The 27,313-nt window shown below is 54.1% G+C and overlaps 1 protein-coding gene across 3 annotated transcripts; it reads right to left on the minus strand.

Moving 5' to 3' along the window:
- HDAC11 (histone deacetylase 11) lies at positions 1-26,096 on the minus strand. 3 transcript variants are annotated; one of them, XM_030801795.1, is made up of 10 exons: positions 25,963-26,096; positions 24,918-25,066; positions 23,035-23,135; positions 9,518-9,634; positions 7,856-7,898; positions 5,618-5,694; positions 4,476-4,538; positions 3,427-3,523; positions 2,129-2,307; positions 1-1,933 (listed from the first exon to the last, which is right to left on the minus strand). In XM_030801795.1, coding segments are annotated over exons 1-10 (1,044 nt in total). In that variant the 5' UTR covers positions 25,965-26,096; the 3' UTR covers positions 1-1,717. The 3 variants fall into 3 exon arrangements, with proteins under 3 accessions (XP_030657655.1, XP_030657656.1, XP_030657657.1); XM_030801796.1 differs by lacking the exon at positions 25,963-26,096 and adding an exon at positions 25,293-25,933; XM_030801797.1 differs by lacking the exons at positions 5,618-5,694; positions 7,856-7,898; positions 9,518-9,634 and having other exon boundaries at positions 25,963-26,060.
- Positions 26,097-27,313: the final 1,217 nt, after the last annotated feature.

A 27,313-nucleotide genomic window follows, 5' to 3' on the forward strand; every position in this document is an offset into this window, starting at 1 on the left:
TGGAATAACACACTAGCATTTATTGAGCAGCTACCCATGTCAGGCCAAGAACTTTCCATTTTCATTTCCTTTCACCCCTAGGAGGTAGGGATTCTTCGCCTCCAGCACACACAGCAGCCTGGGCCAATCAAGTCTCTAGGATTCTCCAGGAACAGAAGCTCAACAGTGACAAACCATGTCTGTAGCTGAGCCCCAGAAGTCGCTGGCCTGTGTTGGGTGTGAACGGATGTTAGGTGCCTCGAGTCAGCGACAGAGACCAACGGCAAGGGTAGGGATCTGAATGCATTGTTAGAGCCTCGGGGTCTGGTCCAGGAGGCCAGCATTATTGACAGTTTGTGATCTTGGAACGCTTCTCCCTGCAGCAGAGGGAGCATGAGGGGGGCCGGGAGACAGTGGGAACACCCCCTCACTGTAATGAACACAAGTCCCGTAGAGGGCTGATGGAGCAGGGCCACCTCAATGGACCCACTTTCCCTCCCCAGCCCCTGATTTGATCAGGGCCACAGCTGCTGGCTAGCAGGGGTGGATGCTCTCCCGCCCACTTCCTGGAGGTCCCTCAATGTCCCCATGAGTAGGGCTTGAGGAACAGGCCAGAGGTCTGGCCCACCTGGGGGCCCTGGGCATGGAGAAGGATTGGGGCCAGGCACTTTGGTGAGGCCAGTGGAGGCCACAGTCCCACCCAGGGCCCTGCCCCGGCTACCTATGTTCACAATCCCCAGGCCAGGATAGAGATCCTCGATGCCCTCTCTCCAGGAAGCCCTGCCCCGCCTCACCAGTGTCTGGGTCCCTCCCTGGGCCTGGGTTCCTGCAGGACCTGGCTTGGGCACCACCCTGCATCCCTGATTTCCACCTGTGAGCCTGGCCTGCCATGTCCCCCACCCTTCTTCTGCCCCCTCTCCACCTGGGTCAGCGGCCCCCTGGAGGCGACAGGGCTGAGGCCTGTCCTTGAGCTAAGAATTCCTCCCCCAAAACCTGCCCCTTGCACTGGACAGGCAAGACTACTGCTAAGGCAGTGATCTGGGGGCTGCAGGCCTTCCCCACCTTCACCCCCACAGAAGGGCCTGGGAAGGCAGGTCCGACCTTGCTTTATTGAGGGGGAACTCCAGATGAGGGAACCCACCTGTGCCCCTTCCTGACCGCCTCTCACAGCCAGGCCCAGGGTGCCCACATGCTGCCTGGGAACCAGGCCCACCTGGAGGCCTAGCTCCAGCACCTCCCGGCCATCCACACCAGCACCCATAGCTTTCAGCTCTGGGGCAAAGAGGGCAGTAAATCCCATGACCAAGGGGAGGGAGGGAGGCCCAGTCAGGATGCAGGCCTAGTCAGGATGGAGGTGGAAGCTTCCTCACTCTGACCTGGCTCTGCCATTCTCAAAACCAGAACACCCCAAGCCCAGGGCCCTCGCTGTGCCTGGGACCTAGCCTGTCCTCTCCGATTCTCAGTTAACTGCCTGCCTCCCTGGACCCATGGGCCGGTGACTTCGTGTGGGTCCCCCTGAGACACAGGCTCTGCCTTCTGTCCCCACCCATAGAGGCCTCAAGCCCTTCTGGCTTCCAGCAGGGAAAAGTAGAGGAAGGGCCAGCTCCAGGCCCCAGCCAGGGATGGCCCTGCCCCTCCATGCTCACTGAAGGCTGCCTCCACCACCCCATGAGGTTAGAAAACAAAAAGCACTAAGGGGCGGATAGGCGGGGCCAAGTGACAGGCAGGGCAGCGAGGGTCAGGGCACTGCAGGGGGAAGCAGCGGTGTGTCTGAGTTCTGTGCAGAGACGCTGGGTGACTCAGGCCCAATGAGCCCCAGGTCAAACAGATTAAGGATGGAGTCAGCAATGATGCGGGCTGTGCGCTTCTGGTACCCGCCTGAGGTCACCATAAGGATGGGCACCCGGCGGCCACGGACCATCCGGAACACCAGCTCATCCCGCTTCACGATGCCCTGTTAGGGGAAGAGGAGGGTGACTCAGGCAGGCCAGACCCCCACGGTGTCAGGAAGTCCTGCTGCAGGGCTAGCCCTGCTCCAAACTGCTGTTGCTTCAGCCCATCTCCTCCCTGACATGAGGCCACCCACCTTTCCTACTGCTGCTAAGTCCATAGAGCAGACCCTCCCACGGCCCCAAGGGTCAGGACGTACCGCTGGGCTGATGGACAGCCCCCCAAGGCGGTCCCCCTCGAGGATGTCGGTGCCTGCATTGTATACCACCACGTCAGGCAGGTGCTCCTGGAGGGATTTCTTGATGTTCCTCTCCACCTTATCCAGGTACTCATCATCCTCTGTGCCCCACTCCAGCTCCACCTTCCGCCTGATGGCCTCTGGGAGAGAGACATGGATGGCCTCAATTTATAGAGAAGGGAAACTGAGGCTCAGGACAAGACTGTGGACACCAGGCAAGACTGGAAACTGGTCTGTCGGATTCAGCACTGCTCGGCCTCATTCCACCCAAAACTAAGCTGAAAAGAGCACCAAGAGCTGCAAAAAGGGGGACTCAAAGGAGAGAAGGGGCATTGAAGCTGAGACACTGCCCTGGGGGTGTGGAGATCTGTATTCGCAATGTCAGATTTCACTGCCTCCTCCGGGTCTTGCCTACACACATGGACACCCTGTCCTGCCCTTAAGCCCAGGCTCAGCACACGTGAGGTTCTGTTCAGAAACTGGTTCCTTGGGCCATACTAGCTGCTGATTTAGCCACACCAGACTCATCGCAACTGGTGCAAAAATGTCCCCTACCTGCAAAGGTGGCAGCCCTGTTTTTAAATCTCATCTGAGAGTCTCTGCCTTTTGATTGATGAGTTTAATGTATTTTCATTTTAACGATTATACATGAATTTCTTTCTTTCTTTCTTTTTTGAGATGGAGTTTCGCTCTTGTTGCCCAGGCTGGAGTGCAATGGCGCGATCTCGGCTCACCGCAACCTCCGCCTCCCAGGTTCAAGCAATTCTCCTGTCTCAGCCTCCCGAGTAGCTGGGATTACAGGCATGCGCCACCACGCCCGGCTAATTTTGTATTTTTAGTAGAGATGGGGTTTCTCCATGTTGGTCAGGCTGGTCTCAAATTCCCAACCTCAGGTGATCCGCCCACTTCAGCCTCCCAAAGTGCTGGGATTACAGGCATGAGCCACCACGCCCAGCCTATGTGAATTTATTTCTTATTTCGTATTTTCAAATTTATCCTATTTTTCTTTTTTTTCTTTCATCCTTTCCTGCTTTTTGCCAGACAGACGCATGTTTATTGGAAGGGTTATGTCATCTTGGGTGGGTCGAGTGACTTCTCCAGGTCTCGGTTTCCTCATCTGTAAAATGGAAAGGATCACCTCACAGGGATGCTATGAACCACTGCAGTGGCTTCTGCAGGGCCTAGCAGGCAGGAGACACTCAGGAGAGAGCCTCATCCACAAGGACACACCCAAGACGAGGGTAGGGGCAGCAGCTTACGCTTGGCAAAGCGGTCCCCGGGGTAGATGTGGCGGTTGTAGACATCCATGATGTACACACGCTTGTCGTCCATGAAGTCTCGTTCATGCCCATTGCCCTGTGGGGAGGTCACAGTAGCTGCTCTCGGGCAGGTGCCCTAGGCAAGGCTGGGGCTCCGCCACCCACCCCTCCGCTCAGGAAACTCCCCATTTGCCAGGGCAGCACGGCCTGCTCTCGGGGGCAGCAGGTCTCATGGCTGTTAAGGGGCAGAGCTGGGATTCAACCTTAAAACCAGGCCCTGACATCTTCTAGCATGGGCTTGAGCAAGCCCAGCCCTCTCAGGTTCCCTATCAGAGGAAGAAATCCCGCTCTGCCACCCTCTCAAGTCTGTGGTGGGACTGGTTGGGATCAGGGATATGAAAAGCAAACTGTAAAGGACTGTCCACATGCGACCTGGCTCAGGAGTTCGGGGTCACAAGAACCCAAGACAGAGCCCCAACTAGCACAAAGCCACAGCAGTAATGGTGCGGGGGGGTGCCTTCCGGAGCCCACCGGGTCCCCTCCCTGTCTGAACAGAGGCACTGGCCTCATTAGGGGTCCTGAGGAGGAGGTAACCCTCTGCTTTGACACTTTACTTCCTAGGCACCAAGTTCTTAAATGGTGACCCCAGGTGCCTGAGCCAAGCCATGTGTGTGGGCATCCGCTTGAGGGGCAGGTGGCCAGTGCTCAGCAGCTCTGGGCAGGGGGCAGTGCCCCAAATTATTCGTAAGCAATGGGGACCCACAGCAGAGCTCTACACACAAGAGCAGTCCCATCAGAGTGGGCTTCAGGAAGAGCCTCATGTGGGGGTAGTCAGGAGGAGGGAGGGAGGACTCTTGGGAGCAATGAGGAGGACCCGCTGTCCTGGATAGAGCAACAAAGACAGACCCTGCATTTGTAGCCCGAGAGACAGAAGACAGAAGCCGTGAGAGCCGTGGGGACATGAGGAGGGAGACTCTCCTGCCCCGGGGAGATTCTGGAACTGGGGATGGCAGGTCCCCCAAGAGTCCAAGCCCCTGCAGGGCACTCACCTGATGGGCATCCAGATCAATGATGGTAGCCCTGGAGATGCCCTCCACACGCTCAAACAGAAACTGTCAGGGAGGAGAGGGTAGACATGAGGACCTGGGGTGGCCAGAGGACCCAGCCCTATAGCAACTCCCAGCTGGCTGGCAAGGGGCGGGGAGGGGGGCCTAATGCTTGTGGGTAATCAGGACACCCAGCAAAGATGTCACTTGCCAGGGAGAGCTGTGCAGCTCCAGCTGTGGGGCTCCATGTGTGCATGCAGGAGGTGGTCAGGGAAGGCTCCCTGGAGGAGGGGGCATGTCCTGTGCCCTGAAGGGTCATAGGTCAGGAGGTAAGTGGGTCATTCAGGCCCTGGATTTTCCCAGATTCCCTGGGAAATGTGTAGGGGTTAAGGAGAGAATCCCCACAGCTCTGGGACTTCAGTCCCCAACCTCTGCCTCATCCTACAAGGCCAAGTCCTAAATGGCCCTTCTTCCAGGAAGCCTTCATTGCCTCCTCCCCAGGAAGGTCTCCTGTGCTTCCCCCTTCTCCTAATGGCCTGCCTCCCCGCATCAGTCTATGTGCCCCATGAAAACAGGGACACATAGGAACAGGTCAATCTGTTCCTGATGCCCAGCATGAGGCCAGGCACAGAGTGGCAGGGGAGTTGCGGGGCCCCATAGACCAGAGGCCAGTGCCAATTCTGCCCCTGCTAGCTGCATGCCCTCACCTCTGTGGGCCCGTCTGTCTGCGAGGATTCAGGGAGTGAGTCCTGGAGCACAGCGTGGGTTGGAGCATGCAGAAGTGCCAGGTGCTATCAGCACCATCATTCTTTCCACTCCCTACTCCCTTTGTCAGCCATGCCCTTCTTCCTACAACTTAATATGTGGTTATACAGCAGATCCTGGCCCTCTCTAGTCCCCTGGCTCTGTGGGAGGCTGGAATAACTCCCTTCCACCACAGGCAACCCTTCTAAGCAACATGGAAGAGGAGCAAGTGTCAGATCTGGATTCAGTTCAAGCCTGGCTGAACAACCCAGACAAGCCCCCTCCCTGCTCCAGCATAGGCCCCTTGTCTATAATTCAGGGTGAGAACAGTTAATTTGGAGCTATGGGGAGGATTTCAGGAGGGCTCTTGGAGGGGAGACCCCACTTGCTCATAGACACACCTTGATGGCGAGCGTGATGTCTGCATAGGCACAGAAGCCCCCGCCACGGTCGCTGGAGCAGTGGTGGAAGCCACCCCCTGCGGAAGGGCAGAGAGCGGTGCTGCTCAGAGCCAGGCTCCCAGGCTCAGTCCAGGAGCACCTCCATCCCTTCACCTCCCCCAGCATCCTCCCTGCTCAGCTCTCAGGGACCTGTGCCTCGGACTCTGGGTTGGCAAACTAAGCTGAGTGCTGGGGCATGTCACCATCCCCAAGGCCAGAAGGCAGCCGCATCTTCAGGGTGTCCCCAGCAAGTCCTCAGTGCCACTCACACCCCTAAGCAACAGAGAGCTCATCATTCCAGAGGCAGAAAGCTGCTCCTTGTCCCCACCAAGCTGGGCCTGCCTCCATGTGGCTCCCCACACCAGGAAGGAGTGGTGGTATGGGGGCCACGCGGATTCTGCCAGTGGCCAAAAGGGGTGGTCAGGAAGGGCACCCTCTGCTGGTCATGACTGCCTACAGCCACGAGGAGGGCCCTAGAGCCCGGGATCCATCACCCCTCAACCCTGAGACACAGCCTCAGAGCCCTAGGGCCCATAGAGACCCCTTCCCCTGCAGCCCCTGGGATGGCCTGAATTGCAGGGACCCTGTGAAATTGAGCCCAACAACTGCTCCGTCAGACAGTGTGCAGCTGGCCCTGTGGATACCAGGAACTTGCCTCTCCCACCCCCCAGGAGGCTACTGTTGGCTCGTAATGATGAGACGACAGCCACAGTAAACACCTGACTGAGCAACTGAGCTTGCTGAATGAAGACTCCCTCCAGCCCGAGGAGGGGCATTAGTATCATCATCCCCATTTTACCAACGAGGAGACTGAGCCACAGAGGAGGTCAGCAACTTGCCCAGGGTCACACAGCCAGGTAATGGCAGAACCAGGATCAAACCCAGGGTGGATCGGGATCCAGGCTCTTAACCTCTACCAGGCAGTAACACCTGCCATGGGGAGGGCCATCCAGGCCCTCCTCGGAACCCTGCTGTAGACACGCAGGGCACAGATCACTCCCAGGTTTGTGCAGCAGAGTACCATAACATCATTACTATGCCAGACCGAATGCTAGGAACCTGGTAATACCAAGATGAAGAGACCCAGCCCCTGCAGAGTGGGGCTCCCCTCAACTGTGCAGTGGCCCAAGGTGGACTCTCCCTTGCAGAGTTCAGAGCCAAAGGCTGGGGGACCCTGCTTTAGGGCTCTACACAAGCCAGTACGCATCTCTCCATGTCCATTTCCTCATCAGTGAGACAGGCCTGACAATTATGCCCAGCTCAAATAAGAGTCTGGGTGAAGGCCGGGTGTGGTGTCTCATGCCTGTAATCTTAGCACTTTGGGAGGCCGAGGCGGGCGTATCACCTGAGGTCGGGAGTTCAAGACCCAGCCTGACCAACATGGAGAAACCCTGTCTCTACTGAAAATGCAAAATTAGCCGGGCATGGTGGTGCATGCCTGTAATCTCAGCTACCCAGGAAGCTGAGGCAGGAGAATTGTTTGAACCTAGAGGCAGAGGTTGCGGTGAGCCGAGATCACGCCATTGCACCACTCCAGCCTGGGCAACAAGAGAGAAACTCCGTCTCAAAAAAAAAAAAGAGCCTGGTGAAAAAGAGCTTTGTAAACTGTCAAGTGCTGTGCCTCCAGGAGGGACAATGACAGGGACAAGGAGCCTCCTCGTTGCGTGCAGCCCTCCCATGAGCCAATCTTGTGGGAGATTCAAGGGGGCTGGGGAGCTCGGGCACTCTGGACCCTTGAGAAAGTGGTGGTATTGACCCTGGATGTGCCCACCCAACCCAACATGACCACACCTCTGTGGGCTGTCCTGGGCCCCAGGACACAGGTGGAGTCCTTCAGGGAAGACACAAGGCAGGCTTCAAACCATGCTGAGCTGCCCAGGGATGGCACAGGCTCTCTGGAAGGGAGGAAGCTCCCTGCCACTGGAAGTGTGCAAAGGAGGGGCTGGGGAACCACCCGGGGACCTCCTTAAACAAGGATCTCACGTCAGATGGAGGCACTGGTCAGTCTCTCCCAGGTACTAGGAGGCTACACATCAACCTCCAGTCCACTCCACAAGGAGGCTAGGGTGACTTGGGAAAACCAGAGCTTCTGAATTCACAGCTGCCACCTCCAGGATCCTCCCGCCCTCCCCCAGCCCCCTTTCAGGCCAGTTCCACCAAGCCGGGCTGGACATTCCCAAGGACATTCCCAGCACTCACCCACGTTGATGGCCCAGCCTCGCTCCACGGCCAGCTTCCCTGCCTTTGGAGACAAGCAGAGGGTGAGGGGGTGCAGGCAGCCGATCCACCAGTCATTCATTCACTGATTCATGCACTCATTCCAGAAAAACTGCTTCTAGCCAGCTCTGGGGGAAGGATGAGCTGAGCTACAAGGTAGGGATATAGAAGAAACTCCCTACCCCAAGCAACAGTCCAGGAAGTTAAGTGCCAGCTTGGCTGGCATATGAGATATACAGTGCATAAGCACCTTTGCAATTGTGCAAGGAAACTGGAAAAAATAAAAGTACTTATCATCCATCACATATGAGCTGACAATAATTTTGATATGGCTTTCAAAGGGAAAATAGGCAAAGTTTTGCTCATAGAAATACAGTAGACTGGGCCGGGTGCAGTGGCTCATGCCTGTAATCCCAGCACTTTGGGAGGCCGAGGCAGGCAGATCACTTGAGGTCAGGAGTTCAAGACCAACATGTTGAAACCCTGTCTCTACTAAAAATACAAAAATTAGCCAGGCGGGGTGGCATGTGCCTGTAATCCCAGCTACAGGCAGGAGAATCACTTGAACCTAAGAGGCAGAGGTTGCAGTGAGCCAAGGTCACACCACCGCACTCCAGCCTGGAGGACAGAGCGAGACTCTGTCTCAAAAAAAACAAACAAACAAAAAAAGAAATATAGTAGACTAACTACTGAAATCTTTCAGGAAATTGTAATTTTGGGGATGGGCAGTAATATTCTACTAAGCTAAAAAAAAAAAAGTACAAATTCACAAACATAACAGAACTGTAGGGGATCAGTAGGTAGTGATCCAGGGCTGGGTTAGATCCTCATACATTTGCATGTGAAACATTCCTCTATCTCCAAATAACTAGGCAGTCTGTGGCACATTTTTTTTAAAAAAACCACACACACAATGTGAAACCTAATTTTGCTGTGGGGATTCTTTGTTGCCACACCCACGGTGGGGGAGAGGTGGAGCCTTATTCATCACTGAAGTCATGGAGGATGAGTTCTCCATCTTAATTTTGGGTGCATTAGGGCTGGGCGTGGTGGCTAAAAGCCTGTAATCCCAGTACTTTGGGAGGCCAAGGTGAGTGGATCATTTGAGGTCAGGAGTTCAAGACCAGCCTGGCTAACATGGTGAAACACCGTCTCTACTAAAAATACAAAAATTAGCCAGGCATGATGGCGAACACCTGTAGTCCCAGCTACTCAGGAGCCTGAGGCAAGAGAATCGCTTGAACCTAGGAGGCAGAGGTTGCAGTGAGCCAAGATCACACCACTGCACTCCACCCTGGGCGACAGAGCGAGACTCTACTCAAAAAAAAAAAAAAAAAAAATTGGCAAGGGGGTGTGCATTAGAGCCATAGTGCTAGGATATCCGCTTTTGTGGGTGGAGAGATATATACTAGCAATTACGGTAACAAATAGGAGGTCACAGGAGAAGGAACGATGAGAATTCTAATGTCTCAAGATGGGGAAAAAAGGCTTTTGGAGAAAGGGTCATTGTTGCTGAGCCTTGAGGAATATTTAGGATTCTGTTCAACTACTAAGTGGGAGGAGGGCATTCCAGGGCAAAGGAGGTGAGAAGGACCCTGGGGTGTGGGGGCCCCCAGCCCAGCCGTGTCCCCCCACCCCACCTACCATTATGGTTCCTCCTGTCTGGGTCCGAAGGGGCCTCAGCACCTTCCTCTGCACAAGGAAGTTGGGGAGGAAGATAACAGGGGGGATTTCTGTGATGGTAGCAACAGCAAAGGACCACTGCGGAAAAAGACACGGGCTGTTGGCCTCCGCTGCCCCACCCCGAGGCAACCCGTGAGAAATCGGTTCCCTGGGAAATGCCTTGAGGACAGTTTCCAGGTGCCCTTGGATGAACTCCCTGGTCAAGCACACTTCCTTTGGTAGAAAAGAAAGCCAGAGCCACAACCCTACCGGGCTCCTGACAAGCTCTGGGCTCGGTAAAGAGCAGTTTACACAATGCATTTCTTAAAGCTAGTTGGCCAGGGTTCCTCAGCGTTCTGAGGCCCTTGGCTGCCCTCTTGTGCCCAGAACAGGAGCTGCAGAGGGCTCCAAGTCAGCAGTGCAGGTCTAGGACTGCTTTGGGATAACAAATTGGTCTAGACCACCCACTGTACAGAAGGGGACACTGAGGCCTAGGCAGCGAGGATCTTCCCAAGGCCATACAATGAGTCACTGACAGAGCTGGGATGGGAGCCCTGGCCTCTTGCTCCCTCGCACTGCATTGCCTCTTCGTCCATTGGGAATCGGACCTTCCTGGCAAAAGGGATGCACTGCCCTCATCTCCAGCTGCTGAGGCTGGGGGGTCTAGGGTACCTGAAAGGTATCTGCACTAAGATCAGGACAGAGTGTGCCCTGTGACCTCCAAGTCCACCAGGTAAACATCCATGGCACTGGCTGCCCAGCTGCACCCAAACCCCAAGCCATCTCCTGGCTGAAAACGCATCCCTGCTCCCCACCCACGCTAGGCAGAGCCACTCACTTTGTAAATATTTACTAAGTGCCTGCTAGGTGCCCCAGGTGGGCACTGGTGGGCCCATTCTCATGCCAGGACACTTGCAGACACTTATTTGCAGTGTGATGAGTGTGGTGATGAAGAGGAGAACTGGGTGGGGGTTATTAGAGAGGCTTTCTGGAGGTGGTGGCATCTGCGGGAGGTAAAGTGTGAATAGGAGTTATCCAGATGCAGAGGTCAAGGGAAAAAGGTATCTGTGGGCAGAGAAGTGTGTCCATGATCCAGAGAAGGTGGGTGCAGCTGGAACAGGGCAGGCTGAGCTTATCACACAGGGCCTGGTCTGCTAGCACAGGCTCACACATTGTCGTCAGAGCAGTAGGGAGCCATAGATGGTGCTGTCCCAAGCTGCTCTAGCTGCAGCAAGGAGAACCAATTAGGGCAACAAGAATAGAGAAGCAGCAGCCCCAGGGGAAGTGTGAGATAAGAAGGGTCTGGGGTGGTAAAAGGAGCAGATATTAGCATGCAGCGTGCAGGGACAAGGGGTAGAGGGCCCAGGTGTCGGGTCTGGGGCCTGTGAGGGTAATGGCACTTGGAGGTGAACCTGAAGCAGGGTACAGGGATGGCACTTGGTTTTGCTCTCCATGGGCCAAGTCAGCCCCTGGGGCAGCCAGGTGAGACAGCTGAGGTTTAAGTGAGGCTGGAGCTCAGAACAGGGGTGGGAGAGTGGGAGGTGAAGGGCTGGGTTGGGACTGCAGGCTTCCCATGCTGAAGGGCAAGGCCTAGACAGAGAACCCCTGGGGACGATCAAGGGCTTCCCTGGGACAGGGTGAGGTGTGGAAAGACCTGAGGTGCAGTGCTCAGGAGGCCAGGTGGAGAGAGGGTGGCTGGAAGGAGCGGGTGGAGGGAGGTACCAAGCTGCAGAGACATTCCATGAGAGGAAAGTGGGAAGTGTGGCCATTGCATTCACCAACCAGGAGGAGGAGTTTTAGGATGGGAGAAACACGAGCATGTTCAATGACAGAGAGCAGGCAGCAGGCAGGGAGAGGGTGGCCAGGGATGGGTGTGATGGCAGAGGGGGGACGAACCTCAGAGGGCCAGGAGGTGCTGTAGCCAGGCCACTTGGGGCCAGACAAAAGGCAGGACACATCCTAGGTCAGGACCCAGGAGGGGCCTCATGGCTTAGGCCCTGGCCACCAGGGGAGGCTTCTGTCATAGTCCTGGGGGTGCCAGGCACCCAGCCTGCCCACACTGCTGGGGAATGCCCGTGGCCACCGGCCCAGGCCTGCAAGGGCAGCTGAAGGCGGGAGAAGCTGGCATCACTCCCTCACTCTGGTAGAGAAGCCAGTGAGCAGGGTCCCACTTGTGGTCGGGAAGGAGAGGTGCCCATGGGGCACCACTTCCATAAGCCCAGGCCCTCTGGTGGTAACATGGAGGCATCACAGGGCCTGGGAAGGGGTGGGAGTGTAAGAGCTGGGACCAGCACAGCCAGACAGCTGCAGGACACACCCATGAGTGTATGTATGTGCATGTGTGTTGTGTATACTTGTGTGCACAGGTATGTCCGTGTGTGTGTGTGCATGTGTGTATGTTGCGGGACAGACCCAGAGAAAGGAAGGTTCCTGCCCGAGGTCATCAGCTCCTCTTGTTCACCACACTCATTCCACTGCCCAGCACAGGCCCCGCGTGTGGCCGGCATGGAACCATGGTTTTCCATGAATGAATGAGCAAACAAATGAGCTGCTGAAGGAGTACATGGAGTCACAGCCTCCCTCCCTCCCTGGGAAGTCAGCAGGGGACAGAGACTGGAAGACAATGCAGCCGAGAGCCCAGCATGGACACACACCACGAGAAAGGCATTCTCTCGTGTGCTCCACAGCCACGGGTCTCGCACAGCACTCCTCAAGAAGGCTTCCACCGGCAAGTCGTTTGGGAAGCACAGCTTATGCCGCCTGCCTCCTGGAGATTCGCAGCACACCCTAGCATGCTAAAGGCTCTAAGAAGTTCTGCAGCAAATAATCCATTCTAACTTTGCTCCCCCAAGATGTCAGAAGATCTGCCTGCCCTCTTTGCTTTTTAAGTCACACACACTAACCTTCTGCAAAACTGCAGTGGCATGGGACCTCAAAGAGGTTCCTTGGTATCCTCCACAGACCAGGCCTGACCTGATCTGGGGGCCAGGTGCAGCCACCCAGGAGCATGCATGGGACTTGGCCAGCAGGACCAGCCCCCACAGGAGAAAGTATGTGTGTCTGCTGTGCCAACGTTGGCGAGACGAGCCCCTCAGCGGAGCAGCAGGCTTTGGACAGTGAAAAGGAGGCTGGCACTTGGGCCTTCTCCTGGTGCAGCAGTGGTTTCTGCACAAGGCAGTGATGCGGTTGCCAACACCCTAGACCAGCACCATCCAATCCAGTGGCTGCCGGCCACAGGTGGCTACTTACGAATGACTGTAAATTCATCAAAATTTTAAAAATTCAAGTTTTGTTCCTCAGTTATACTCTCCATATTTCAAGAGCCATGTGTGGCCAGTGGCGACTGCACTGTACAGAGCAGATCTGAGCATTTCCATCATTGCAGAAGGTTCCACATGGCAGTGCCGCTCTAGGAAAAACCACCCATCAGTGGCCAAGGTGAGAAATAAACAGAGTGGATGGGACAGACTAGTGGCGGGGCCCTGGGTGAGGGGAGGAGAGGGAAGAGGGCCTGGGCTAGAGCAGGCTCTATGTGGTCAGAGGAGGTGGCAGGTAGGAGGAGCTCAGGGCACCACCAGGTGACATCTGGAGATTCACTTTCTGACCAACACTTCCAGGGATAGCCCCCGAGGGAGCTGTGGGTGGGGTGGGTGGGGGGTGCTGCACTGCTGACAGATACCTTATCTGGGACACACAGCACGCTGCGGTGGGACTGCCCAGATCTGCCAGCAGGTCAGGCTCCCTGATAGTCTCGCCCTGGGCACTGTGGGCAAGGCTAGGACTGGGGTGGGCGAGGCTAGGACTGGGGTGGACAGGCTCAGAAGTTCCCCAGAGTCAAATTGGTCCAAGTCTGGGTTCTGCCACTGGCTATGTGAATTTAGAATTCACTTCTCTGTGCCTCTGTCTCATCTATAAAACAAGGCTTTGGATGAGGACTTAGAGGTGGAAACCAGTCAGAGAGGCCTGTCCTCGCCATCTAATCTAAAATCCCCCCACCCGGCCAGGCTTGGTGGCTTACGCCTGTAACCTCAGCACTTTGGGAGGCCGAGGCAGGTGGATTACTTGAGGTCCAGAGTTCGCGACCAGCCTGGCCAACATGGTGAAATCTGGTGCCCATTAAAAACACAAAAATTAGCCGGGCATGGTGGCGGGTGCCTGTAATCCCAGCTACTCAGGAGGCTGAGGCAGGAGAATCGCTTGAACCCAGGAGGCGGAGGTCGCAGTGCACCGAGATCGTACCACTGCACTCCAGCCTGGGTGACAGAGTGAAACTCTGTCTCAAAAAAATAAAATAAAATACTCCCACCTGGGGCCCCCTGGAGCCACCTTGGCTTCGTCTTCCCAGATAGCACTTCTCTCCCTGCTACAGACTGTCCCGATTAGTATCTATCTCCCTCAAAAGGATGCCAGCTCCAGGAGGACAGCACGCCTCTGCTCCCTGCTGTGCACAGTGCTGAGGCCATGCCTGGCACACAGTAGGTGCTGGCCATGCATGCCGTTGATCCCCTTTTCTGGCTGGTGCACCAGAGCCCTTCTCCTGATGGAAGCCACCTCACCTGCACCATCCCGGGAGAGCCATGACTGACAAGGGCCTCTAACAGCCAGGCCACATGCTTCTGGGCAGGGCAACCCTGTGGTGACATTCACACCCCAGAGACCATGGAATCAGGCTGAGGCCACATTTCCAAACCCACATCTGTGCCCAGCTGCTCACTCTGCCCACTCCCCACTGCCTATGCCTCTTGCAGGTTTCATCTGAAATCACCTACACCATCTCAGACTCTGCTTCTAGGGATGTGGTTGTCAGACCAGCAGCATCCACAGCACTTGAGAATGTATTAGAAATGCAGATTCCCAGTCTCTACCCAAGACAACGTGGATCAGAAACTCTGGGAGGGGCCCAGCCATCTGCTGGAACAAGCCTTCCAGGTGTTTCAGATACTTGCTCGGGTTTGAGAGCCACCATTCTAGGGAACCCAACCTAAGGCAGTGCTGGGTGAATGAGCACACTGTGAGCATGGGAGGTCTGCCCCAGACTGACACCACCACCCGCCAAAGGGCATGGCCTGCATGTAGCCAGCTATGAGGGCCCCCATACCTTGTCAGCCTCTGAGGGACCCCACAGAGAGCAGGACATGACTGGGGCTGGCCACATCTCTGGGACCTACTGCCCCATCCACTCCGCTCCACAAGCCTCCACCTTCCAGACACCTGGTTTCCTCAGGCGGACCCGCTACCCTCAGGTTCAAACCAAGAACAGCTCTCAGGGAAGAGCTAGGCTGCAAACCCTCTAGGGCCCCCACTGCTTGTTTTCGGTGGGTCCTTTCTACCAGTAGAAGGGGAGCAAAAGCAGATAAGGGGAAAACACGATCTCTCAGTTGATGCACAAAAAGCCTTTGACAAAATTCAATGGCCTTTTGTGATAAAATCACTCAACAAACTAGGAACAGAAGGGAACTCCCTCAACATGATAAAAGGCATTAAAAAATTTAACCCCACAGCTGACATTATACTCAACCGTAAAAGATTGAAAGCCCTCTGTCTAAGATCAGGAACAAGAAAAAGATGCCTGCTCCACTACTGCTATTTAACATAGTACTGGAAGTTCCAATCAGAAGAATTAGGCAAGAAAAATACATAAAAGCCATCCAAATTGGAAAGGAATCTACCTCTCTTCACACACCGTATGATGTTATATATAGAGGATCCTAAAGAATACACACACACACACACACACACACACACACACACACAACTATTAAAGCTAAGAAACAGGGCAGGCGCAGTGGCTTATGCCTGTAATCCCAGCACTTTGGGAGGCCAAGGTGGGCAGATCACGAGGTCAAGAGATCGAGACCACCCTGGCCAACATGGCGAAACCCCGTCTCTACTAAAAATACAAAAATTAGCTGGGCATGGTGGCGTGCACCTGCAGACCCAGCTACTTGGGAGGCTGAGGAAGGAGAATCGCTCGAACCGGGGAGGCGGAGGTTGCAGTGAGCCGAGATCGTGCCACTGCACTCCAGCCTGGTGACAGAGAGAGACTCTGTCTAAAAAAAAAAAAAAAAATGCTAAGAAACAAATTCAGCAAAGTTGTAGGATACAAGATCAATACAAAAAAATCAACTGATTATTGTATATACTAGCAATGAACAATCTTAAAAGGAAATTAAAACAATTTCATTTATAATAACATCAAAAAGAATAAAATGCATGGGAATAGATTTAACCAAGAGGTGCAAGATTTGTCCATTGAAAGCTACAAAACATTACTGAAAGAAATTAAAGACACAAATAAATGGAAAGACAATCCATGTTCATGGATTGAAAGACCGAATATTGTTAAGATGGCAAAACTCCCTAAAGCAATTTACTCAATGGAATTCCTGTCAAAATCCCAATGGCCTTTTTTGCAAAAAATGGAAGTTGATGCTATAATTCACATGGAATCTCAAGAGACCTCAAACAGCCAAAACCATCTTGAAAAAGAACAAAGTTGGCTGGGCACGGTGGCTCACACCTGTAATCCCAGCACTTTGGGAGGCAGAGGCAGGCAGATCAGGAGGTCAGGAGTTTGAGATCAACCTGACCAACATGGTGAGACCTCATCTCTACTAAAAATAGAAAAATTAGCTGGGCGTGGTGCCAGGCACCTGTAATCCCAGCTACTCGGGAGGCTGAGGCAGGAGAATCACTTGAAACCGGAAGGCAGAGGTTGCAGTGAGCCGAGATCGCACCATTGCACTCTAGCATAGGCAACAAAGCGACACTGCATCTCAAAAAAAAAAAAAGAACAAAGTTGTGGCTCCAAAGCCACAATAACCACAGTAAGCCACAGTAACAATACCAAAATAGTGTGGTATTAACATAAGAACAGACATATAGATTAAATGAATAGAATTGGCGGGGCACAGTGGCTCACAGATGCCTGTAATCCCAGTACTTTGAGAGGCTGAGGTGAGCAGATCACTTGAGGTCAGGAATTTGGGACCAGCCTAGCCAACATGGTGGAACCCCATCTCTACCAAGAAACATAAAAATTAGCCAGGCATGGTGGCACACGCCTGTAGTCCCAGCTACCTGGGAGGCTGAGATGGGAGAATGGCTTGAACCCAGGAGATGGAGGTTGCAGTGAGCCGAGATGGAGCCACTGCACTCCAGCCTGGGCTGTCGAAAGAGTGCAACCCTTTCTTAAACAAACAAACCAAAAAAATGAATAGAATTGAGAGTCCAGAAATAAATCCATACATCTATGGCCAGTTGATTTTCTACAAAGGTACCAAGACCATTCAGCGGGGGAAAAACAGCCTAACAAATGGTGCCGGGAGAACTGGATATCTGAGTACAAAACAATGAAGTTGGACTTGCCTCGCACATATACAAAAATTAACTCAAAATTTATCAAGGCCTAAATATAAGTGAAAACTATAAAACTCTTAGAAGAAAACGCATGCGGTAAACCTTCATGACCTTGGCTTTGGCAATGGATTCTTAGATATGACACCTAAAGAAAAGGAAAAAAAGATAAATTGGACTTCAGCAAAATTAAAATTTTTGTGCATCAAAGGACACTATCAAAAAAAAGGCAACCCACAGAATGGGAGGAGTTATTTACAAATTAGATAATATCCAGAATATATAAAGAACCCTACAACTCAACAAAAAGACAAGCCAATTTTAAAAATGAGCAAAGGACTTGAATAAACATTTCTCCAAATGAGATATACAAATAGCCAACAAGCACATGAAAAGATCCTCAGTGTTAATTAGCCATTAGGGAAATGCAAATTAAAACCATGAGATACCACTTCACGTCCAGTAAGATGGCCACACTGGGGGAAAAAAAAAAAAAAAAAAAAACACCAGAAAACAACAAGCATTGAAAAGGATGTAGAGAAATTGGGACCCTGGTACATTACTGGTGGAAATGGTGCAGCCCCTGTGGAGATCACCTTGATGGTTCTTCAGAAAATTAAACAGAATTACCATGTGACCCAGTAATTCTACTCCTATGTGTATACCCCAAATAACTGAAAACAGGTATTCTAATAAATACTCATATGCACATGTCCACAGCAACACTACTCACAATAGCCAAAAGGCTATAAACTAATGAATGGATAAACAAAATATAGCGTTTCACAATGGAATATCATTCCGCTGTGAAAAGGAATGAAGTACTGATACATGCTACAACACAACACAGATGAACCTTGAAAACGCTGTGCTTAGTGAGATAAGCCAGACACAAAAGGTCACATATTGTATGATTCCATTTATATGAAATATCCAGGATACACAAATCCATAGAGACAGAATGCAGGTGAGTGATTACCAAGGGGACGTTGGGGGATAAATGGGGAGCAACCGTTTAAAGGACACAGGGTTTCCTTTTGGAGTGATGAAAATGTTTGGAACTAGAGATGACGGTTGCACCACTTTGTGAATGGACTAAATGCCACTGAACTGTACAGTTTAAAGTGGTTAATGGCTAATTTTGTTATGTAAATTTTACCACAATTAAAAAAACAACAACAATTTTTTAAAGGAGAGAGGAGCCCCTCAGGGAAGCGAAGAGAGAGTTGGAGACCAAGAGGAGCTCATTCCTCTAGAGACTCTCCAGGGTCCCTCCAGGTGCTCCATGGAGCTATGGTCTGTGTCTCCTTCTCTCCACACTGTACTGGAACTCATGGAGATGGTTCTGCCCTGGGATCTTTGCACTTGCTGTTTCTTCTGCTTGGAATGCCCTTCCCCAGATGACCACATCACCCACTCTCTCACTCCCTTCCCACATGTCACCTGTGATCACAGGTAGTAAGCCCTTTCCTGACTCCTGATTTAAAACTGCCATCCTCTCACCAGCTCTCCCCACCCCCTTTCCTGCTGTCCCTTCCTTTCTTCACGACACTCAGCACCATCTAACATATTATCTCATTACTTATTATGTTTATTGTCTGACTCTCCCACCTAAATGGCAGCTCCACCAGGAAAGGGATGTGGTCTGTTGCTCCATCCCATCCCCGCAGCACCTAGATCACAGAGTGGTGCCCTCTGAGCACTTGCTGGATCCACGTGTCCTGAGCACTGTCCAGTGCAGAGTGCACAGGGGCAGGACATCAGATGCTGCCCAGCACTAACACACACTCCATGGCAAACTGTCACCCGAGAATCAATCAAAGGCAAGAGCCCAGTGCTGGGGTGCTGGGGAGCTCAACAGCTACCCTCAAAGGGGCCAACCCTGGACCTTGCACACAGTAGGAGCTTGATAAACATGGGTTTCCCTGAATTGACATCTTGCAAACATCAAGCTCCTGCTTCTCCTTCAGTGCCCTGTTTATTAGGTATCAAAGGCCACACCAGTGCAGAGTCAGGCATGAGGCCCAGGCAGGGGTTGGGGGGCAGAATGGGATGAGGCAGGGGAGACAGTGGATGTTACACAGCACACACAGAATGACCAGGGAAAAGCAGCCTGAGAAACCTGAAGGACTCTCTAGGGCAGTCTCTGGGTGCCCACAGCAGAGGAAGGAGAAAAGAAACATTGCAGATATCTGCAGGGAGGTGGGAGATGTTCCTGAGCTGCAGCCCTAGGTGCCAGATGATGTCTGAAATGGGCTTGGGTCCCACCTGGGCAGCAAGGGCATGTCACACCATAACACCCTCCTGCTGAAAACCCTCTTGTGACTGTCAAAGTTCCCTGGAACAAAATATACACTCCTCCCACGGCCTGCAAGACCTAGTGTGGCCTGGGGCTCTGGCCTCCCTGACTGCACCGTGTATGAGCCACAGTGTTTTATTCCCTTCCATCTGACCTCCCAAGCATTCTTCTCCCCTTTGGGAGATCAAGTCCCCTCCACTCTCCAGGCCTGGGATTCTGAAACATTCTTCCTTCAAAGCTATACACGAGGGCCAGGAGCGGTGGCTCACGCCTGTAATCCCAGCACTTTGGGAGGCCGAGGTGGATGGATTGCTTGAGGTCAGGAGTTCAAGACCAGCCTGGCCAACATGGTGAAAACTCCGTCTCTACTAAAAATACAAAAATTAGCTGGGTGTGGTGGCGGGTGCCCGTAATCCTAGCTACTTGGGAGGCTGAGGCAGGAGAATCGCTTGAACCAAGAGGCAGAGGTTGCTGTGAGCTGAGATCACACCACTGTACTGGAGCCTAGGCAACAAAGCGAGATTCCTTCTCAAAAAAAAAAAACTCTACATATCACCTGCACCTTTGTTTAGTCTCAACTCAAATATCACCTCCTCTGTGAGGCCCTCCCTGACCATCCAATTACCCTCTATTTTTCACTTTCTTCATAGCCCTTGGTGCTCTCTAAAATGCTCTTGGGTGGTTGCTTCCTTAATTTTAATCTTCCACAACTCAAATGCAAATCCATGGTGGCAGGGAGCCTTGCTGTCTTATTCTCTCTGTACTCGGCACACAGTTGGCATTCAATACAGATGCGTTGAATGACTGACTTTTTTGTTTTTGTTTTTTTTTTGAGACGGAGTCTCGCTCTGTCGCCCAGGCTGGAGTGCAGTGGCGCGATCTCAGCTCGCTGCAAGCTCCGCTTCCCGGGTTCACGCCATTCTCCTGCCTCAGCCTCCTGAGTAGCTGGGACTACAGGCACCCACCACCGCACCCGGCTAATTTTTTGTATTTTTAGTAGAGACGGGGTTTCACCGTGGTCTCGATCTCCTGACCTCGTGATCCACCCGCCTCGGCCTCCCAAAGTGCTGGGATTACAGGCGTGAGCCACTGCGCCCGGCTTAACTACTTCTTCATCTTTTTTTTTTTTTTTTTTTGAGATGGAGTTTCACTCTTGTTGCCCAAGCTGGAGTGCAATGGTGCAATCTCGGCTCACTGCAACCTCTGCCTCCCAGGTTCAAGAGATTTTCCTGCCTCAGCCTCCCGAGTAGCTGGGATTACAGACATGTGCTACCATGCTTGGCTAATTTTGTATTTTTAGTAGAGACAGGGTTTCTCCATGTTGGTCAGGCTGATCTCAAATTCCTGACCTCAGGTGATCGGCCCACCTTGTTCTCCCAAAGTGCTGGGATTACAGGCGTGAGTCACCGCACCCGTCCTACTTCTTCATCTTAATAGGTGCTGTAGAAACCATCATGTTTCTCCTTTTGCTCTGGCTGCCAGAGAGCTCCAAGCCAAATATGCAGCTGGATCACCATCTTGGTTAACTTTTTCAGTTAACCTGAAATTCTGAATTCTCCTCCTACCCTCGACCTCAGTTTTCTACTTGGGACTCTACCTGTTAATACTTTTGTTATTTTTTTTAAGAGACAGTCTCACTCTGTCATACCAGCTAGAGTGCAGTGGTGCAATCATAGCTCACTACAGCTTCAAACTCCTGTGCTCAAGGTCTCCTGCCTCAGGTTCCCAAGTAGCTAGGACTACAAGTGCATGCCACTACACCCAGCTATTTTGTATTATTATATATCACACAGTAAGCTGCTTTCAGGCTTTTGGGGGACCAAGGCCAGGCATGCAGCCTGCCCTACACAGTTCCCCTGAAGGCCCTTCAAATGGGTGGGGCTCTGGAGCCTAGGCCCCCCACCCCCAGCCTGGTTCACTCACACCCTGGCCCCATTCTGTTTTGGTTTCTCCCTGCCCCAGCTGAGCACCTCCTGTCCCTTCCTTTCCCTCACCCTCGGGACTCTGGCAGGCATGTCTCCTGGCCCAGCCCTAGGCTGTGGACTGTGACCACGCATGCCTGGGCCCCAGGAAACCAGGGCAGCCAAGCACTGGGCTTCCTGCCAAGGCCTCACACCCCTCTCTCTCCCAGGAGCCAGGTTTCAACCTCTTCCTGGTAATCTTTCATGTGCTCACACTGTCGTGGCCCTGTCTAGAATTCTCACACCTCAGGCTGGAATGGGGGAGCAGGGAGGCAGCAGCCCTGACTGGGAACCTAGAAGACTGGACTGGATGACCTGCCAGGGGTCTCCCCGAGGCCTGGCCAACTTCCCAGGTGACCTTGAGCACAGCCTCTTTCTGGACCTAGGCTTTTCCAACTGTGGAGCAGAGGAGCCTGCTGGCCTCAGGCATCCACTGTGGCTCTGAGTCTAAGGTGAGCTCAGCCAGGGACCTGGGGGTCGGGGCTCCCACACTCTTGGGGCAGATAACCTGAGGCATCCCTGACCCCACCCCCACCAAGGCAGGCTGGCAGTACCAGATTCCAATGCAAGCCCCTGCCCCAGCCTCCCCTCTGTTCCCACAAAGAGCACTGAACTGAATGCCTCAGCCCTCAGAACTTCAGCCACTAATGGGAGCTGTGTCCTTCCCTGGAAAGAGGTCACAAGCAGGCAGCTAGTGTGCCCAGTTCGGTCTACAGGTGGGCTTTTACAATCTTATAATCAGTGCCACATTAAGAAATCAGGGTCGGGTGTGGTGGCTCACGCCTGTAATTCCAGCTCCTTGGGAGGCTGAGGCAGAAAAATTGTTTGAACCTGGGAGGCGGAGGTTACAGTGAGCTGAGATCGTGCCACTGCACTCCAGCCTGCTCAACAAGAGCGAGACTCAATCTCAAAAAAAAAAATCAGGAAATGTCACTTAATAATCTGGATTCCTGGCTCCTCTTTGAAGACCAGGTGCTCTGGCCATGCCAGGCCCACAGTGCAGCTGAGTGGCAGCCCCTTGGGAAGGGACAGGAGTTCTCCAGTTCACCCCAGACTCTACCACCGGCCCTCCCACTTGTTTCTCTTCTCTGCTGAGCCCTGAGGGTTTCAAATTAGTTTTTAGACCAACAATTTTCAACAAAACTTCAGCAGAAGTACTTAGACCAGAGTCTTAAACTTCAGCCCAATGTAAAAAATAGGGTGGGCGCAGTGGCTCACGCCTGTAATCCCACCACTTTGGGAGGCCAAGGTGGGCAGATCACCTAAGGTCAGGAGTTCGAGACCAGCTTGGCCAACACGGCAAAACCACGTCTGTACTAAAATACAAAAAAAATTAGCCAGGCATGGTGGCACGCGCCTGTAATCCTAGCTACTCACTCAGGGGGGTGAGGCAGGATAATTGCTTGAACCCAGAAGGCAGAGGTTGCAATGAGCCGAGATCACGTCACTGCACTCCAGCCTGGGCGACATTTCAAAACAAAAACAAACAAAAAAATGAACAAACGAACAAAATAGACCAAAGTGAAAGAGCTATGTATGGTTGGAGGAGGACAGGGGCTGGGGTCTCTGAGGCCTGTCGACAGAGCACAGCTTGAAAGTCGTAATGTAGAAGCGTGAAATTCTATGAAGGCTTTCATACACCCTGGAGAAGGGGAGGTCACCACCCTCAGAGTGGCCTGGCCCAAACTGAGGTCTGCCTTTTTATGACCTCTCTCCTTCTCTTAGGGACCACAGACTCCCATGTTCCTCCAACACTAGGGACATGAATGGGTGCCCTGTGAGACTGTGCTTCCCCAGGTTGAGCCACCTCCTGCCTCTGGCCACTCCTGGCCAGCAGCCCCCTGCCCCAGGCCCGCAGCCCCCCCAGGCCCGACATCCTGTACCTTGAGCTCATTAAGATAACGCCTCGTGTGCACCACCAGCAGGTCCTCCTCCGAGGCCTCCCGCGCCTCCACCAGCATGTTGTCAGACAGAAGCTTCTCTTCTGAAACCACAGAGGGAGCACCCTGCTTCCCCACTGACCTCAAGGCCAGGGCCAGCCCCAGACCCTCCCACAGGCTGCAGACTTGGCCTGTGGCAGCCCCTGCCCCAGTGGTAGGTAGGCACTGCTGGCCTGTGGGCCTTCTGAGAAGGGGCAGCCTCCCCAGCCATTGTGGACAGTGGCCAGTCCCTCTGGCCAGGGAGCACTGAACATTGTACACACAGCAATCCCCATGTTTCCCAAGCCACTGATAGTCACAAGGAGAGCTCAGGTGTGCCAGACAACCTTCAGGGGCAGGTGGCACAAGGGTCAGGGATGTTGACCCTCAGAGTGAGAAGAACTCTTCTTAGGAATTCTCCCTCCACCTTCCCTCCCCCCCCCTTTTTTTAAATTCCTTTAAAGAGACAGGGTCTTGGCTAGGTGTGGTGGCTCACGCCTGTAATCCCAGCACTTTGGGAGGTTGAGGCAGGTGGATTGATTGAGCCCAGGAGTTCAAGACCAGCCTAGACAACATAGTGAGACCTCATCTCTACAAACTATCAAAAAAATGAGGTGGGAGGATCACTTAAGCCAGGGAGGTTGAGGAGGCAATGAGCCTTGATTCCACCACTGCACTCTAGCCTGGGTGATGGGAGTGAGACCCTGTCTCAATAAATAAATAAACAAATAAATAAATGTAAGACAAGGTCTTGCTCTGTAGCCCAGGCTGGAGTGCAGTGGCACAACCATAGCTCACTGCACCCTCAAACTTCTGGGCTCAAGTGATCCTCCTGCCTCAGCATTTCAAGTAGCTAGGACTATAGGTGCATACCACCACCCCCAGCTAAGTTTTTTATTTTTAGTTTTGTAGAGACAGGGTCTTGCTATGTTGCCCAAGCTGGTCTCAAACTCCTGGCCTCAAGTGATCCCCTAGCCTTGGCCTCCCAGAGTGCTGGGATTACAGGCATGAGCCACTGCGCCCGGCCTCCCTCTACCTTCTGATGATATCACAGGAGGTTCATTGTGGCATGGCCTCGCAACACCTGCCTGTGCTTTGCTCATCTTCCGTTCAAACCACCAATCAGTCTCACAGCCTGCAGGCAATAGTAACCAGCCTGGATTGAATTATACTGTTGTTTTCATTGCATTTTTTTTTTATCATGACCTATTTATGGCAAGTGAAACTGCCTTTTCCCATTTCGATGACATAATGTTTCCTTTTAAAACAAGTTTAAGTGAATTTCCCACCTAAATCAGGCCCCTCGATTACAAACCACAGTTAAAACGATGTGCTCTTCAAAGCATCATTTTGTTCAGGGGGATGAGCCCTAAAGGTAGGGCACCTGGAGCTCTGAGTTCCAAACCCAACTCCGCCTCTTAGTAACTGTGTGACTGTGCGCATGTTTCCTAATCTTTCTGGGACACAATTTCCCCCATCTGTAATCAAGGGAGGTGCAGTGAAGGTGCTCTACCTCCTGACTCTCTGAACCTTAGGGAATGGACTCCTCCAAGCTTCACCTTCCCTGTGCCCATCAGTAATCAGCGACCTTTCCACTAGGCCTCTTGGGCAGAGGCAGGACTTAGGTCCACAGGATGGGGAGCCAGGGAGAGTCTGAGTCAGGGACATCATATCGTGCTTAGGAGTCTGTGTTGCAAAAATCATTTTGGGCGGAAGCATGGGTGGAAGGCCGTCCGAGGGCTGAAACTGAAGATGGGAGAGAGCCTGAGGCTTATGTTGGGGATGAGGACGGAGAGGACAGGTGGGTTGGAGGAAGGAGATGAGAGTCCAAGGGGGGCCTTCCATACCTTTTAGGAAATTGATCACTTTGCCCCATTTTCCGGCATCAAAGGGATGCAGCTTCTCCAGGCCCATGAAGGTGATGTTGTAGCGCGGCGAGTACACGATTGGCCAGCGTGTCTCTGGCACATGCTGGTACAGCTGGGTTGTGTGTAGCCTACCGTGTGGAAAAGGACAGACGCACAACTGGGGCAACCTCGGCAGAAAGCAGCTCCCTCCTGAGCCCGCCTGGACTGACCCACCAGCCTTTGCCCAGCACCACTAGCTCCTCAGCCACAGACAAGGGCCGCTCAACAACAGCTGCTTACACTGGCTGTCTTTCCCCGAACCCAATTCCAATCCAGTTCCCACAGCAGCCCTGGGGGCAGGCACCACAATCGCACCAGAGGCTCAGAGAGCAGACCAGGTGTGCCCAAGGTCACAGTGCAGGTCTGTGGAGAAGCAGGCGTGCATTCAGGTGTGTCTGGCTGCAAGGCCTCCGCGCATCACCTCTGCACTGTAATAAATGCCCCCACAGCTGTGTGGCACAAGGCTTCGACTGCAAAATGTGTGGCTGTTGTGAGGACTCAGAGAATGCAACTGAGGAGCTGAGCACAGCAAGCACTCAGAAACGCAAGTCGGGACCCAACCGGAGCGAGGGCGGGGGGCGGGGATCCCCTGGCCCCGCTGCGCGGCTAACCCTTCCCATCACACCCTGGCAGTCGTCACCCAGAAACACAAATCCGCCCCAGTGGCTGCCTCCGTGGGGGCGTCCGCGCAGCCAGGGGGCTGGGCAGCGCAGACGTCAGACCCGCGCATGTCGCCCGACCGCTCCGGGTCCGGGCCCGGGCCCGAGGCCGGCGCGCGTCTCACGGGCCACCGAGCAGGGGCGCGGGGCTGGCCTGGCGCGCCGGGAGGGCCTGGAAACACCCGTCCCGAGCGTCCCTCACCCCTCACCCGCAAACCTGGGCCCTTAGCTGGCGCGCCCGCCCGGCCGTCCCCGCCCTCGCCCTAGCGCGCCCGCCCACCGGGACCCCTGGGAGCCCACCCCCGCCCTCGCCCCGCGGCACTCACATCCCGGGGCCGGCCCTCCCAACGCTGGCCGCAGCTCCGCGACCGGGCGGGGCGGGGCGGGGCGGGGCGCGGGTGGGGCCAGCCCAGGACACGCCCCCGGGCTTAGCCGCGTCCTCTAGGGGCGGAGCTCTGGCCGACTTGGCCCGCCCCGCCAGTGTTTGCGTCACAGAGGGCCCGCCCGCAGGAAGGCCACCCCCAACGCCCATCAAGCCCGAAGTCCCGCCTCCGCAGGCAAATACCCGGTGGAATGCCGCCTGGCTCGGAAGCTCCGCCCCCTGGCGGGAGGGCCGCGCGGGTTTCAGCCCCGCGTCGCGGAAGGGGCGCCACCACCGTAGGTCTTGTTCCTGCGCTCCGCAAGCTGGGCAGAAAAGGCGAGAGGCTGGGGGTTGGAAACGCCAGGTTCCCGGCGAGCTGTGCCGGGCCTTCGCTGTGTGACCTTGGGCTGGCGTCTGCGCTCTCTGGGCCCTTGTTTCCGCGAGTGAAACGTAGGGGCGGGGGAGTTTCTCTGGCCCTGCCGCCTGTGACCTAAGGAGCCCCGTGACCTCTCCGACCCGAGCCCACCCCCGGCCCAGTCTGCGAGCAGCTCCGGGACAAGCACTCCCGGCGAAGACATGTAGGCTCCCAGAGTCTGCGTTTCCCTCTGTAGAGCAGGCCTAGTTACTGTCTTCAGGGTGTATGCGTCTCCGTCCCGGACCCGCACCCTCACCGCCGGGGTAAGCTGAGCCAGGCCCAAGCGACAGCTGGGGGTGTCCGTGGGGCTGCAACCCAGGAGGAGGCCCCAACAATAAAGCCCCAGAGGACGGAGACAATGGGCCTCTCTGTCGGCCCAGTTGCCCCCGCCATCCAAACAGAAGCAGCTGACGGAGGACTGCCGGGCCGGGATCCCTGGGCTCCGCGGGGGCGGCGGTGTGCCAGGGCGGGGCACAAGGGAAGCGCACTGACGTTTTAAGAGTGGCCCCCGTGTGCCTGCCATGATTGCATGATGGCATCTGAGCCTCACAACCTAATCCTGAGAAAGGTGCCATAATCACCCCAACTTTATCGTGAGGGAACTGAGGTTCGGGCCTGGATTAAACCCAGACTCGGCCACCCGTCAGCACAATGGCTTTGGGCAGGTTGCTTCAGCCTTCTGGTCCTTCATGTCCGCATCTGAAAATGAAGTACTGGGCCGGGTGCGGTGGCTCACGCCTGTAATCCCAGCACTTTGGGAGGCCAAGGCGGGTGAATCACTTGAGGTCAGGAGTTCGAGACCATCCTGACCAAAATGGTGAAACCCAGTCTCTACTAAAAATACAAAAAATTAGCTGGGCGTGATGAAGGGCGCCTGTAATCCCAGCTACTCGGGAGGCTG

This window comes from Nomascus leucogenys, chromosome 21 (genome assembly GCF_006542625.1).
Source record: "Nomascus leucogenys isolate Asia chromosome 21, Asia_NLE_v1, whole genome shotgun sequence".
NCBI classification, from domain to species: Eukaryota; Metazoa; Chordata; class Mammalia; order Primates; family Hylobatidae; genus Nomascus; species Nomascus leucogenys.

Coding starts and splice junctions, on each gene's coding strand:
- HDAC11 (XM_030801795.1), bottom strand. Junction 5,695..7,855: donor AGGCTGGGCCATCAACGTGG/GTGAGTGCTGGG, acceptor GCCCTTCCGCAG/GGGGTGGCTTCCACCACTGC. Junction 2,308..3,426: donor CGGGGACCGCTTTGCCAAGC/GTAAGCTGCTGC, acceptor TCTCTCTCCCAG/AGGCCATCAGGCGGAAGGTG.